The sequence below is a fragment of the Apis cerana genome, linkage group LG1 (genome assembly GCF_029169275.1).
Source record: "Apis cerana isolate GH-2021 linkage group LG1, AcerK_1.0, whole genome shotgun sequence".
Lineage (NCBI taxonomy): Eukaryota > Metazoa > Arthropoda > Insecta > Hymenoptera > Apidae > Apis > Apis cerana.
In genome coordinates, this window is record NC_083852.1 from 19,019,607 (window position 1) to 19,036,194 (window position 16,588).

A 16,588-nucleotide genomic window follows, 5' to 3' on the forward strand; every position below is an offset into this window, starting at 1 on the left:
GAAATATGTGTATGGCGCGCACATCTTTCTCTCTTTCTCTCTCGTTTCTTCGAGAAAGAAAGAAAAAAAAAGGAAAAAGATCGTCCTCTCCTGTTGTGTATGTTTTTTTTTTTTTAGAGAGAGATCAGAGAGATCCATCCAATCGAGTTTTTTAATTGTAGCAAAAGAGGAAAGACAAGACAAGAGATTAGAAAAGATTATGCGTTTAAATTCGTTTAAATGGTTTCGTTAACGATGATGTTACTCGAGATGCTTTAGCGGGCAAGTTGAATCGCGACGAGACGAACGAAGCGTGACGTGTTTAAAGACAGCGTCAGTTTTGATCGGCGGATCGGGCGTCTGTCGGTAATCGTTCGATTTATCAACCACGAGATCGTTAGCACTCGGTGGGGAACGAAGGTATTCACGGTGCTGTTAATTAGCTGACGCGCATTAATGGGTCGAGACTCCATTAAACTGTAAAATATTTAAATAACTCGACGACGGGCGTGCCAGGATGCGAATTACTCGTCGTAAGTCAGTCGACCAAGTCTTGAAAACTTGGCAAGTACAAGTTAGAAGAGTCGTAACGTATGTGCTGTGGGATAATATGTAATGATAACGTTTTTTTCTCTCTCTCTCTCTATCTCTCTTGAAATTTATCGAGGCGATAAATTAATATTTTTTTCAACCGTGCATCGTGACATCTTTATTCATCGGATAATCGATAGATAGGGTTCGTTTAATAAAGAACGACGCTCAATCTCTTTTTTGTTTTCTTTCTTTTTTCCCCCGCTTTATCTTTTTCTTTCTTCTTTGCAATGATTTTATTCGTCGTAAAAAGAGGAAGGTAAAAAGGGTGAATGAAATCAAGTACAATGGACACCCAATGCTCGTTTTACTCGTGGAAAATGGGACGTGATATTGTTCGACGACGCTGCATTCTCTTCGTTTTGTTCGAGATCCTTGAAACAAAATCGTATAAATTTTTAGAATTCAGAAAATTTTGATCGTCTCTTACTTGTTCATTTTTTTTTAATAGAAATGGATTTTTTTTAAAAATCGTAACGTTCCTTCTCGCGTGATATCGACGAATACGTGCAACGTTATTCCGTTTGAAAAGCGAGGGTTCTTTCGAGAAAAACATTCATAATATTGTCGTACGATGCACACAATCGGATATGTACTTGGATAAGATCTCTTCAACAAAGTTACGCATACGTCGTTAATTATTTACAGCCAACTTACACGCTAAATATGCTTATACAGTCGTAAAACTTATAATATATGAACATCCAAGAATCAATGAACGCCGTATATAAATACTTTCTCTTATCTAAATTGCGTATAACGTGTCTGTGTAAAAGTAATCGAATCACACGAGCTGTCCTCGTTTCATTATTGGGTCATCTATTAAATAATCTCGACGGATGATGATTTTTGTTTAAAAAAATCTTTCAACTCACGTTTGACATTACATTTTCTCGATTTTTTTTTCTTTTTTTTTGTTTTTCTTCTTTTTTTCTAAATAAGAAATTCTTCATATTTACAATAAAAATTAAAAAAAATGTTACTCGAGAGCAAATTTTTTTTATCGCAATGCTTTCTTCTGGACGGACATCTTTCGATGATGTTTCCTTAAAGATAATCCTACTATACATAATAATTAATAGTAGACGATTCTAGTGGTTCACGATTCGCCAACATGCTTGCTGATGATCCGTGTTTTCGGATTATTTTTTCAAATTTATACAAAAATTTGTGTCGTTGTGTGTCATTACAGTTGCAATTTTTCTTCAAACAATTCCATGAAAATTCATGACCGTGTCCGTTTCTCGCGAATAAATAATACTTTCGGCAAATATGTTATGTATCCGCGGGAAATTTCGTGAATTTTCGACGGGAAAAAACAAATTTGAAAAATATTCCGAAAATTTTTTACGCGAACATGTAAGTATTATATATTTATTACAGTCCGTTCGTATCTCGCCTCTCGTTAAATCTAAATTATATACAACAAATTGTATACGAAGAAATATATTCGCTTAATTCCTTGTTTTCTCGCAATCGTTTAAACGCAGAATTCGTATTGTGGAACGAGGAAGGTTCTTCTATTAAGAGGAAGGTCGAAAGAAACTCGTTTGTACACGGACAGGTATATCGTTGTTTCCCTTGTAACGAACGACATTGTAAAAACTGTCACCAAAGTGATTCATCGGGTCACGATCCACGCAAAAGAGCGATGACACTTCTAACATCCACCGAAAAAACTCGTGCACTAATTGTGCGTTTCTTAAATGGTCGCCGAAGTTGTCAACGTGGACATGACGCACGGAATCGTTGGTTTATAACACGAGTGTGTGCGCGTGTATGTGTGTGTATGCGTGTGTACGTGTGTGTATGTGTGTACAGTTGCAAGAAACATCTTTCGCAAAAAACACGTTGCCTAAAGTCGCTCGAGAATCTTCGAATTCCGTAAACGGCGATGATCGATCGAGGCGATCGGTAAACGATTCGTATACGATTTACATCGATCGTCTTATAACCATATAATCGATGATCGTCGATACGCGATTCGAGAGAAAGAATCGAGCCAGAGTTGTCTCTAACGTATTATATATTAAGTAACAAAGGCACAAGTGATCACAGAAAGAAGGATAACTACAATTCTCAACCTTCCTTCGCGTACGCGCGATTAACGGTACAAAGTGTTCAACCACTTCGAAGCGAGTTCTTTGGTTCGTATCTTGTACGAAACATACAAAATATGCGGACTTAAGAAGGCCCGCATTTACAATCGATATCGGTCGATGCGTAATCATCACGCTGACGTACCCATTCCCTCGAACAACGACGAAGAATAGAGAGTTATTGTTCGCTCGCGTCTTCGTCGTCGACGAGGTGGAAAGTTCGAAATCCACGATGAACGTATTCCCTCGCGGCTCCAGTTTTGTCATTACGTTATACACGAAAGGAAAGAACATGATTGATTTTTCGACGAGAAGAGGTCACGATCGAATGGACGCGGAGAGGAGCCGGTAAAACGTAAGGTGAAATCTAAGTAAGCGAGCGAACATTTTCTAAATCTAAGATAACTAAACTCTTCAGCTGATGAGATCCCCGTTCTTGCGAAGCATCTCGAGGTGTAGCTCGTACTCCCTGGCCTTGAGTCTGAGGGAGGCGATGCTGTTGGTTCGTCTGTCGATGTCGGGCAGCCCTACGGTGGCCGTGGGCGAGCCTTGGGGCGAGCTGGCGGTCGGCGGGGGCGGCGGGACTTGCGGATGCGGCAGGCCGATCGCGGGCGCCGGCGGAGGCGGGGGTGGCGGCGAGCCGCGGACCAATTTCGGCCTCTGGGCCGCGGATATGTTGGCCAACAGGCTTTGAAAGGACGCCGCCGACGTGTAAGGCAGGGGCATCCCGGGTGGCAGCAAAGGTGGCGGCGCGCGATGATAGGGATGAGCGGTGTAACTACCGGGGAGGACCGGCCCGTGACCCAGAGGTGGGTAACGAAACGCGTCGAACGGTTTCCGGAGGGCAAACGTGCCCAGGTGGGCGAAAGGGTTGGGCAAGGTCGGCGCGACGACCGCCGACGCTGGTGGCGCACTCGATCCCAAGTACGGATTGTACGGATGTGCCTGGGGCCCGACCTTCTCCTGTTTCCGCCACTTTGCGCGTCGATTCTGAAACCAAACCTGTAACCAAACCACCGTGTAATATTATTTCTTTTCTTTTTTTCCTCCTTCCTCGTCCATCGCGTCTCTACAACGACGAGCTACAAGACGAGGAGGCGAACCGAAGAGGTAACGATCTCACTTTTCCGAACTCACTATTCTCCATCGCTTCTGGCGCGCGTCTATTTTTGGAATATCGTTCGAGGAAGCGAAAGGCGAAGGACGAGGAGAAGGAACGATCGATCGAGGAATCGGTTTCGAGAAACGAGATCGATCCGATTCCGGGGTCGGAAAGCAAATATACCACGCTTTTGTTTCTCTGGAAGTCGTTGAGGAACCGTGCAAGTGCGAATTCTGGTTAACGCGACGCGTTTCTCCTTTTTTCAGGAAGCTCGCGGTGTATCATTATCGGCGAGGATGGAAGGAAGCCGAAGGAGATCGCTGCGAGGCAGAGGTAGCAACGATCAGTTAGTTCCCCTCTGGTCGCCCATCTTTCTTCCTTCGCCTACCTGTGGTCCCCTTGTCTTTATTTTCCCCTCCAAAATAACGAAAACGAAATATCGGTAAACCCGTTACTTGCCATTCTTTTGGCCCACTTTCAACCGCGTTCAAACCAGGAAATTCGAACGAAAGGATTAGATTCTCTGTCTCTCCCTCCCCCCTCTGATCCTCTTTTCACGAGAGAGCAACGAGAGAATCGAACCGGACCAAATTTCTTCTATATCGATCATTTAAATAGGAGAAGGATTTAGTTTTCATTAGATTATCGAATTATCGAAACGAGACTCGAACACTCGTTCGTGATGCGTCCACCGTTCGAACGCATTCCATCGCGAAAGTTCCTCGAACGCTCGAGCTCTAATCAGTTCAACGGAAGCTCTCCTCCCTCGTCCTCTTCCCTGCTCGCGATCCTCCCTCTTCTCGTCCACTCCTTTCTCCTTTCCCTCGTTTCTTTTTCCTCCCGTTCGTTTCTTTAACGGACTTTAATTCCGCAGTCTCCTTTTCGGTTGTTAGGCCGATTTCGTGTCGCGGTTGAAACACGACACGAAACCCGCGTATGTATACTTGGATTTCAACGTTATCGTCGAGAGAAGATTCTCTCGCAGAAACGAGAAGAAGACAAACGATTCCACTCCAACAAATTGCTTTCATATATCTCGTGACAGAGCGTAATGACGACAAGCCAACTTGGTTCAATAACCGCAAGCTTTGTCGTAAACATCTGCTCGTTTCTGGAAGAAGATACCCTACCAAAAAAAAAAAAAAAAAAAAAAAAAGGAAAGAAAAAAGAAAAAGAAAGAACCTCGTACGCGGTTCGTTTCGTAATACCAGGATTCGAGGTTGAGCGGAGAAAAGATTTTAGAAAGTAATTTGTCTCGAAAGACAGTTTTATAGGCTCACCGACACGCGACAAATTACCTTCGAGGATTGTTCGCCTCCAACTCGAGATATTTCGAGATCGGAATATACACGTTTCGTTTCACTATATTTTTTTTCTAGATGCCATTTTTTTATTTCCTTTGTTAGGCTAGGAAATCAAAAGGACCGCCGGAAGATGTAGACACTCCCATGTACACGATCGAGGACGATGCAGCCTCGTCATTGCACAGGAGAGGGAACGGAGAGCGTGTTGGAAGGATATTTCGAGATGACTTTGCGATTCGGAAATCGATTCGATCGATCAACACGTAAGAAAACTATTCTATGACTCGTGAGATTACGAGATTCTATCCTGCTACTAACTAATCTCTCCCACTTTTCCCCCCTCTCTTCTTCCTGGGAAAGTTTCCATCCCTCGACTGGTTCTATCCTCGTAAACAAGAAACAACTCTTTCTTCGATTCAATCTTACGTATAACTCGTAACCCTGTATAAACGAGTGAACAAGAACGAGACGACAGGGAGAAAGATAAAACGAGTAAAATTCTTTGTTCGTTAATCGAGAAAGGATCGAAATGAGATGAAGTCGAACGATTGCGTCATCAAACGTAATGAAAAAAAAAAGAATCGTACAACCATGTCGTGGTTATGGACGAAAGAAAAAAAGAAAAGAGCAAGAATAAGAGGTAATAATGGTTAAAGTAGGGAAAGAAGGAAAACGTGTGTGTTCCACGGGTGAATCGAACGATCAAACGGACACGATGGAACATGCAAACTCGTTGCTAGGCTGTATGGAGAGTTAAAGGTGAATGGGGTGTGGGGGGTCGGGTGCCAGGACCCCCCACAGCGAGCAGGATTGCCCCCAGCAGGGAGCTAAACATCCGAGTTGCGGCTTTTAAAACAAAACGTAACCACGATTCGCCGCCGGAACCTAGTCGTTTCGTGCTTAATCGTGCCGCATTAATTACGCGGACGCCGGCTACGTTCTCTCTCTCTCTCTCTCTCTCCCTTTCATCGGCTCTCTTCCCTTATTCCCTTTTCCAGAGGGGAGGGGGACACCACGCGCAACTTCCTCAAACGAAACCGTTTCCTCTTTAAATGATTACGCTTTGCGGATAGATCGGGAATTAATATCTCGTGAAATATTCTTCGACGCGTACTCGAGAGCATCGATCAAAATTAACGTTTGGACAAGGACGAGGTTGGTAATTAAATATTGGAATGGTCGATCAGTCACGAAAATCTTTATATACGTTCATTGAGCGAGGAAAAAAATTTTTTTAATACATCGATTATTTTTCCTCGAATTTTTTCCTCGAATGATCGTTTCGAATGTAATTTTTACTTGGAAATATATTTCGTCGAAAGCTAAATATTTTGTAACGTCGACGCGATAAATAAATATGATTTCATCAATTATCCTTCCAAGTGATTTTCGCTAATGAAAAGATTATTTTTGACATGGCAACTTTATTACGAACTCGTGCGAGCATTTTTAATGATTATATAATATCGTATAGTTTTTATCAGAACGAACGTTTGGTTAACGTTCTTTCGATAAATTAAAGACGTATAAAGAGGTTTTTTAAAAATGATTAGCAAGAATCCTCGATATTATGTCATTCTTAATAACGTTCCTCGTATGGCGTGCGCTCGTATAATAAACTCTAAATTCTGAATAAATTATCGATTTGCGACGGATGATGACGTATTTGCAAGTATAATGAAAAGTGAAGTTCCATGGGGCGCGAGGAAGACACGTGTAAATACGGGCCCCGCGTCGAAATAAGATAAACGCGTGTGAGAGAAGAGAAAAGAAGAGGAGAGAGAAGTAAGAAGAAGTATAGCCAGAACTAGAGGACTAAAGGGAAGGACGAAGTATATAATAAATGGGAATAAATTAAATTAATCGAGTAAATTAACCGGTTGTTCATCCACCAAAATTTTATGGACGCGCTTATGGTTGGCAACGTGACACGTGATATCACGCAAACAATTTACTCATTTTTCCTTTGCCAGTTCATTTAATTTAATAGATCTCCATTTACATTATATTAAATTGTGCTAATTGAATAATCATAAAAAGAAAAAAAAAAAATAAAAAAATGCATATAAATGAAATACCCGATAAAAAATATTAATGAGGAACGTCTAATAAATAAATAAGCGTTTTGCATCGCTTGAATATAATAGTTTGCGATATAAATGCGAACAACATGGAAGAAAATTAGCGAGATCGATTGAAAAATTGACGTACGATTTACTAACCTGTATCCGTGCTTCTGTAAGACCGATCTTCATAGCTAATTCCTCTCTGAAAGAAAGAAAAAAAAAAGAAATAAATTTGCAAGGTTAACGAATGGGCATATGAGAGAGAGGGAAGGAGAGAGAGAGAGAGAGAGAGTTTCGCGTATTCGCCGGATAAAATAATAGTTTTAAGAAAATTGAGACGTGAAACATATTGATACAGGGTCGTGAATAATAGCAATAAAGAAACTATGAAATCTTGGCAACACGAGTAATCATATATCCATTAAGTTAATTAGAACGTTTGTAAGAAATCAATTAATTTCATTACGTCTTCTAACAACGTGTGATTTTCAATCCGATTGCCATTCGCATAAATTAGTGTGACGAGTGTAACGCATTGTAGCACAGCATTTTCATAATTATTCACCATTGCTCGAGTAATAGATCGTATCTCGGCCTCACACACGCGCACACACACACGTACACACACGCACGCACGCACGCACGTGTGCATATATACTTAACGAATTTGCAGCAACGCGACGACTATGTTTCTCCGGATAGATATATTATACGCATATCATTATTTACAATAAATTAAACGACTATTAGCCAAGATTGCACACAGTTTAAAATGCAACAGTTTATATAACGTGCAAAAATCATTGGCGTTTCTGTGGAATAATGAATAATTATTTTTTCGCTCCGTCTTTCTTCTTCTTCTTCTTCTCCTTCTTTTTTTTTCTTCCTCCCCTCCCCGATAACTTTTTTTACTATTCCTTCTTTTTCTCTCTCTCTCTCTTTCTCTCTCTCCCTGTTTACTACCGACTCCTTGAACCGTATCACGTGATTACGTCAAGGGAAAAATCGAAAGATCGAGCGCGTGTCGTTCGAATCAGAGTTAAACAAAATTCCGGAAGCCAAGCATCCTCTCTCTCTCTCTCTCTCTCTCTCTCGTTTCTCGATTTCTACAGTTTCTAAAGATTTTTTGTCGGTTTGCAAAAAGGATCGAGGCGAGAATGCCGCGATTATTGTTACGTATCGATGTCCGGGGTATAGGAAACATCCCGATCCTCCCCTCACTCTGTCTCGCTAAACGGCCTGCGGGGTTTCTCATCTCGCACGCAAATTGCCCAGATGTTCCACGAAATCGCGAGGAAATATCGGTGATTATATCGCGCACAGAAGCTGCTTCTTCCCTTCCCCGATCGGTTCAATCTCGTGTTTAGGCGAATTCGAGTATACACGAGGTTACGTTTCAGTTAGTGCCCGCTCGAAATTACAGGGACTTTGGAAACAACCTCTTGAAAATTGGCCGAACTGATTTATGCCGTTTTTATATCGTCGCGCCTCTCTCGGGTGAAATAGACATTGGACCCATTCGCGTGATCTTCCCTTCTTATTCCAACTCAAATCGGATTAACGTGACTTTATCTCTATAAAAACGGCATTTATATTATTTTTCTATTGGAAAAAAAACCACGTGTATTTTTTATATCGGGACTAAATTAATGAAATTTCAAAGAATCGTCAATCTTGGAAGTTTATCCAATTTTTTATCCAATTCCTGTCACTTCCGCAACACGTTTATCAAATACGCTCCATCTAAGATTATTGATTCTTTCTAAACACATCTTACTTATTCGCTTCGTAAATATCTCGATAAAGAAATAATAGGAGAGGCCATTCGTCCGATTTTTCTTTTTTTTTTAATTAAATAGAAAGATCTTGTAAAGATCTGTCCGTCATTATTATCGTCAAAATTGGCCATTTCATAATCGATATCCAAGATTGTGATATAAAATCGGTGTGCGTCTAAGCGGAATCTCGAGGAACGGCCGAGATCCGAGCGAGGCACCTTGGCCTGCGAGTAATAATAATTTAGCCTTTCCCTTTTTCTCCTCCAACACTCACGAACGTCCTTCTGGATTTAATAAGATCACGAAATTTCGCGGTTAGACGGGCGTCCCTAATTACACCCGCCGTTCACTGGCGACTCGGTTTATCCTCGATTCGCGTATCGTTATTATTACGTATCTCTCCCTTCCTCGATGTCCTTGCTATGGGAAATGCACGCTACTCGCCGCCACTCTTCGAAGTGGAGTACACACTCGCACGCACACGCACACATACATAGAGAGAGGGCCGACGAGATTAGTCGTATCTAACCGTTCGACGTAACAGACTTGTGCAACTTCTTTCACGAATCCTCTCCTCTGCAATTTATCGCTGTGTAATTTTTTAACAGGCTCATCTATCTCCGCTCTCAACGAGCTCTCGCGCGATGACGTCAGGCATATTTGTATCGTAAAATAAAACCGCTCCTTCCTTCGTCGAGGTTGAAACACGCGTTAATAAACGCGTTTGCTTCGATCGTGCGAACGAGGTGTCCGTGCACAAGTCCATGTACTCATACACTTGTACGAGAGAGAGGAAGTAAATAGTTTCCATACGATAGGATGTTGTTAATGCGATTTGAACAGCGATCGACTTTGCCGTTTCGCAATCCGCGATTCCCGACACAAACACGCGGCTCCTCCTCAACTCTTCGAAGCTAAACGGATAGAGAGATTCGATTCACTCTGTTTATTCTTTTTCTTTTTTTTCACGCGTTTCCTTTCCTTACCCTCGCTTCGTTCTTCACCCTCATTGGGGAGGAAGTGAATATACGAAATTCCTCCCCTCCGACAATCGTCTGAACCTATTCTACCAATTTCTCGTTATCGTTAGAATTTTTCCCGTGTCACTTGTCCTGTCTCGTTACGTTTCTCGTTTCGCCTCATTAAAATCGAATGTTTTTCTGGGGCGAATAATGAATAAACATCGCGAGCGGAGATAAAGGATTAAAACTTATGCGAAATAGCGTGTCGTTGACGCGATATATGAAAAGTTATTCCAATCAAGAGTCGCGCTTTCAACCGGTCTGTCATTCAACTTGTACGTGTTTCCTCCATTTTTTCCTTTTTTTTTTTTCCTCCTCGAAACGGCACGCGTGTGAGTTTATCATTTTTCAACCCACCACGTGTAACACACATTCGCCTCGTTCGCGTCCCTCTTCGCTCAAGTAGATCTGGTATATAAATACGTGGGCTCGAAACGAGGAAAAGATAGAGGAAAAATGATAGTCGGCATAGGCGATCAAGGCGAAGCGAGAAAAGGATGGAGGGTATTAACGTGAAAGGGAGGGGAAGTGAGACGGAGGGAACGTTAGCACGAGAGTGGCGTGCGTTGTGCCGACGTTGTGGTGTGTCGATGCGGCCTGAGAGAGGCTTGGCGCGCGAGTAATTCGAGTAATTGCCGGACAATTACATTATCTAATTAACCTCGGAGGTCGAATCAGCCGGGCCGCTCTGTGCGCTCTCGAGCTCGTGATTGTCCCTCGTGGCGCAACCTTAATCGTTATTGTTTAACATGCTCGAAATTGTCGCCGTCCGTGATCGAGCGATTGCCTCGTTCACGGAAACTCCCAAGTTTAAAAATAAAAATTAAAAACTCCCGTTTAATCAAATTTTATCCACGCAATTGTGCTCGACCACCGTTTTCGTGTCCACACGAACGTAGGACACGTTCCAACTTCCCTTTTTAAGAAGTGAAAACACTTCCGCCCACCTCTAAATACTTTCCCGCTCTATTCATCGATCGAATATCGATTCGACTCGTGATTACGGGAAATCATGGGAAATCCCGGGGAGAGAAGACACTTGACACCACGTGGCAGATCCGTGTCGTGCAAGACGATAGGGAAGCAGGTAGCTACGAGGTAATATCCGTGCATAATGCGATGCAATCCATCTCCTCTCTAACGATCGGGTTGGTCAACGAACAACCCTTGGAATTTACCATTAATCTCGGTATAAATCATACGTCTCGACTTCTGCTAGAAAGCTGCGTTCGAAACGGCAATTACCAATGGAATGACACGGCATTACGGACTATTTGGACGGTGGCGCGCCGCCAGTGTACTTTCCTCGCCGCGGACCGTAAGGGCAGGAAATTAATTCGCCCGTAATCGTAATAACGTAAACGGCGTTGCGCATCGCGGAGAGTGAGTTTTTCGAGAGCGTTTCGAGACCGATCGAAAACGAGGGAGAATTCGCGGGAAGGGAATCGGCGCAGATAGAGAAGAGGAAGAGGAGCAAAACTCGGTAGCCGAGTCGTGTAATGTGTGCGAAATGCGTGCGTAATATGTGCTTAACACGCGTACGCCGTGAAGGGCCAATTACCGATTAGCCACACTGTCGTCGATCGAATCGAGAACGAGTCTCTCTCTTTCTCTCTCTTTCTCTCCCTCCCTCCCTCTTTTTCTCTGGAGGAACGTCCAACATCCGTTCCCTCGGAACGCTTCGGTCGAGAATCGGTGGAAAGGAATGGGTTGGGCTGGTCGAAGGAGGAAGCCTGCAAAAAATTCGGTTCTGCGATTAGCGTGGAATGGATATAAAAAAAAGAGGGGGAAAAAAAGGAGAAAGAAAGAAAGAAAGAAAGAAAGAAAGAGAAGGGAAGAAAAAAGATTTAAGCGCAACGGGATTATGCTCGTGTAACGAAACGGACAATAAGAGAACGAGCGAAAATTAGAGAGAGAGAGAGAGAGAGAGTTAACGAAGCGTTGATTTTCGAGCGTGGCACCGTCGCCGGTTCTAATTAGCGATCACACACAGGGACCACTAATCTCATTTGCCAAGGAACGAATAACGGGTCGGAGAGAGAGAAAGAGAGAGAGCGAGAGAGCTGGCGGCATTTCTAATCGGGAGCATGACTCGTCGGTCGATTAATGACAGGAGAAGTTACGGGAGAAGAGTCGAGGGGGGACCAGGGTAGGGAGAATGGGGGAAGAGAGCGATGAGAGGTGGGACGTTGGAACGAAGAGAGGGACAAGATCGAGGAGAGAGGCAGAGAGGTCCGTGGAACTGGTTCCGTTCCACGGATCACTGGAAACAATCATCCTTATTAAACTCACCACCGACCCACCCCACGGATATAAAGGTATTCTTCGGAATGATTTACCGGGAACCGTCGAAACAGGTGGATATCGTTTCAACCGACGATAAATTTTATACGTAAAACTTGCCCGCCACGAAATCTTCCATTTCCCTCCCCCCTCCTCCGTTCTATCTGTTATTCGTTCATCCCTTGAGTTTATCGAGATAAAAACAAAGGGAGGGAGGGAGGTGAAAGGGGAAGAAAAAAGAGAGACGTGGTATAGGTAGGTATGATTAGTCGAGGCACGGTAGCTCGAACCACACGATTCTAATCTAAATTAGATCTTAAGAGCTCGTAAAAGTAAGTGGCCACGTTCGAAGGCTTACAACATCCTCCCCGTGTCTGGACATTTCATCGTTCGGATTTGTTTGACCTCGTCGATCGGGACAATTCGATACCGATTGGATCGCTCGATGCCGCGATCGACACGCGGCTTCCAAGCCGTTTTGCTGAAAATTAGGTAAAGGGACATTCCTGGATGGATGGATGGATGGATGGATGGATGGTGCGTGGTAACGATTCAATAGAACGAGCCAATTGCGAGTTGCCTCAGCTGCCGTAAAAGCACAGCTAATGAATATGCATCGTGATCGAGCGAGCTACCTCCTCTCGGTCAGCTAGTCAATAAACCTAAGCGGCCATAAAATCCAATTAGTGTGAAATTAATACTCCAACACGGTATCGAGAGGAAGACGGTGAAAGAAGAGAAAGAGGGAGAAGGGGCAAGAAATGAAGGATCGGGGAAGGGATTAATTTATATCGAAACGGCAAAAAGATATGGAACGACCTGTGTGTCGAGGAAATGATCCCCGATTACGAAACGATGGATTACGCGGCGAGGCGAAATTGCTTGCAAAAATTGATCGATTTCTTCTTTATCGAGCCCCGATCTATTCGATGCGCTCTCCTCGGAAATTACAAAATTAAATCCGTACCATCTTGTGTTTTTCCCGACGAAGAAAGTAAAAGCGGACCTGGACGGGGTTAGAGGAGCAGGCCAGACACAGAATTTCGACGAGATGTCGGCGGACATTAACGCTTTATCTCGAAACGCGAGTCCGAACGTTGAAATTTCCGATAAGTCCAGACCGTTCGTCCGTCCGTTGCACGACCGTAATAAGATAGCCCTTGAAATTTTTACGCCAAGTATCACGTGCGTTGCTGCCAAAATATATTCTTTGCACCACTGCCAAATATTCGTCTCGTGTCTGCCAAATTATTGCGCGTAGTCGAATAAAATGCTCGTTAAAATTACTACCATTGATACTTAATTGACGAATATCATCGAATGATCATCTCGAAAATTATTCTTATTGAACAATTGTTGTGCAATCGTGCATTTTCGGCTACTAAAAATAACCGCGTTGAAATTATTTTTCAAAATCGTGCTTTGAATCGTGAACGCGATACCGATAGGATCCATCACTTCTCCAAGTAGCTCACTTTAATAATATCGTAAACTATGAAAACGCGAGGTATTCCCCAACGTTTCTTCCAATATTTCGATTCTCTCTCGTATTTCATCATGCGAAACCATGATTCGCGTGAAGTGGTACACGTTCACGTTCCTTCGAGCTGCAGAATTTGTGGCAAAGCTCGGTCGTGTTTATTCTATCAATGGTACACCATACAGCCCTGTATATCTGCTTCTCTTCTCCGCATATCCCCTCTACCTTCTACTTAATTACGAGAACTTATGCCGTAGCCACAGGACCGGGCCTATTACGAGCGATTACACCGCTATTAGTTACCTACCGGGTGTTCCGCGCTACGAAAGGAAGAAAAAGGAGGCGAAAAGAAAAAGCTATCCAGATAAATTGCGCTACACTCCGTTGCTGGCACGTTGCTGGATCCAACGCAACTGGATCCAACAGCCAGCCAGGCAACTTAATAACGCGAAATCATAGTTTTGACGCGGCGCGAAATTTACGCGACGACCACCATTCCTCCTCCCCCCAAGGAATCCATGATCGATGGAGGAACGCGTGATCGTTTCCCCGAATCCATAGATCTCGCCGGATCTTTCACGCATTCCTCCAACAACCTCGTCGATCGTCGTTGGAATTAACGTCGTCATTTTTCCTATCCAATTTCATCCTATCTCTCGAGTTTCACTTCCTTCGAGTATATGTATCGCGCGCATATTTCGCGAATCTAAAGAGAAGAATTCTCGATAGATATCGATTTCGTAATCGATCGATTTCAATGGCGAAACACCCATTGGGTTCGTTTAATGATCGCTCAAGGTCCGTTTATATTACGTTTCATCGTAAAATTCATTCGGAATCCATTAAAAAAAAATGTTGGAAGTAATTTTGTTCGTAGATAGATATTCCCATAATCGTCGGTGGAAAGCGCACGTGGTGGGTGCCCTGTCACGAAATATTTCGGCTCGATGGAAGCTAATAGCTTGCTCCACAACTTCCTACCGTATCTTGATCCCGTTACACTGACTGACGAACACCGGCCAACCTCTGTCGTCTAGACCTTCTCGTCTTATCGGTGAAACGGAGATACGCTTTGAAGGACGAGCTTCTCGGTTAAGAAGCTCAACGGAGGAGGTGGAGGGTTTCCATATTTTCGGCGTGACAGAACGTGGTATCGTCGACGAGTGGTTTTCGAATTTCGATCGGCGAGGAGAGGATCGAAGGGCAAGGTTTGAAAACTTTGAAAACTTTAAAGAGTGGTACGTGGTCTTTGTTGAATCGTACCTGGTGAACACGTCGGGATAATGAGTTCTCGAGAAAGCTTTCTCGAGTTCCTCCAATTGGAAGCTGGTGAAGGTAGTCCTATATCTGCGCTGTTTCCTTTTCGGTGCGAAGTCGTCGACCTCGGTCTCGCTTTCAGGGCTGGTCGGCGCTGCTCTAGGGTGGTTGCTCTCTTCCTCGGCTCTCACCTCTTCCGTAGAGATTCCCATTTGAGTCGATTGAGGTGTTGTCGTGGTAGGTGGCGGTTGTTGGTGAGCTTGCTGGCTCACCTGTTGTAGGCTCACCTGATTCACCTGGCTCGAGCTGCTCGTGCTGCTCGCGGGACTTGTCTGCGGGACAGCTTGCTCGCCCCCGCCTCCTCCTCCTCCTCGTATCGAATGATCTGCGATCCAGAAAGTTTATGTTATTTGTGGGATCGACGCAAAATTATCATCGATGAAAATTATTCGTGGAAGAATAACGCGATACCGTGTACAGTGGTCGAGTTATCAACATTTGGATTATAATTGGATATCCTGTTGGTTTAACTTCCGCTAACTCGAGTCGTTTTAATTTTTTCATCACGTTATATAATATAAATTATATATACATATAAATTCGATACTATTAAAAAATATATTCTGTGTATATATATATACAGAAATTGCAATTGCTCGAACCGCTCCCCTGATATCGATATCAGCCACACTGTGTACCTTCGCACAGAACTAGAATCAAACGTACACGCACGCAATATAACGAACATGATACAAGATGTTTCAAAGATACGTATGCCGTATGAAATGTTGGCGGATTAATAGCCTTCGCGATGCACGAGCATCGAAATAACGTGTAAAATTAGAATGGATCGCGTAATTAGACGATACGGCGTGTCGAGGTGACGTCGATATTATTTAACGATGATCGGTCGCCGCCTCAAGATCGGCCGGTTATTTTTGAATCGAATTATACGTAGACACGACTACGCGGACACGAGAGGAGATGGAGACACCGGGACCGAGGTATACGGAGGAGGACAGAGTTATCGTTCCTTTCACCGACCTTGCTGCATTAATGATCCCTACAAGCCCACACTTCGGCACGTTCGGTGCTGTGAGTGATCATGTAACAGCGTTCGATTCGCTTGTAACGACCAGAATCATTTTCACGCGCGATCGATACTTGGACATACCAACCGATGGATCCTACCTCGTGCTTACAACCTGCTACTGATAATCCCCATCCGCAATTTGCAATGGTATTTTACTCCGCTCGAACCGGTTCCCCGCCCGTAATAAATTTCGTCAACTCGACTCGCCGCTTAATTCCTCGTTATTGAAATTCGACCGTTCGAATGGCTCCTTAAACCCTTTAAGCGTTCCCATTACCATTCTCGTATCGTACATCTAAATCTATATCGTTCGATCGTATCTACAGTTCCAAAAAGAATTCCAATAGAATTCCAATTTTTTTTTTGAGATTGTCGCACGACAGAACCTCGAAATCGAAGTTGTCGAAGTTGTAGATATCGAGATGTAGAAAGAGAAGGGAAGAAGTAAGTAAAGATCGAAGCGGTTTGCGCGGTGGATCGAGCAGCTGTTTTTCTTCTTCTTCTTCTTTTTTTTTTTTTTTTTTTTTCTTATTT

The 16,588-nt window shown here is 43.5% G+C and overlaps 1 protein-coding gene across 3 annotated transcripts in view; it reads right to left on the bottom strand.

Annotated features, from left to right (window-relative positions):
* Positions 1-742: 742 nt before the first annotated feature.
* The window catches only part of LOC108004343 (homeobox protein aristaless), a 68,446-nt gene continuing 52,600 nt past the window's right edge, over positions 743-16,588 (bottom strand). For 2 of the 3 annotated variants that reach the window (XM_017067182.3, XM_017067183.3), the window contains exons 2-4: positions 14,968-15,346; positions 7,298-7,343; positions 743-3,671 (exon numbers count right to left, since the gene is read on the bottom strand). In XM_017067182.3, the coding sequence (XP_016922671.1) occupies positions 3,084-3,671; positions 7,298-7,343; positions 14,968-15,346 (1,013 nt within the window). In that variant the 3' untranslated portion in view covers positions 743-3,083. The remainder of the gene's footprint in view (positions 3,672-7,297; positions 7,344-14,967; positions 15,347-16,588) is intronic. The other variant, XM_017067184.3, reaches the window with a different exon arrangement.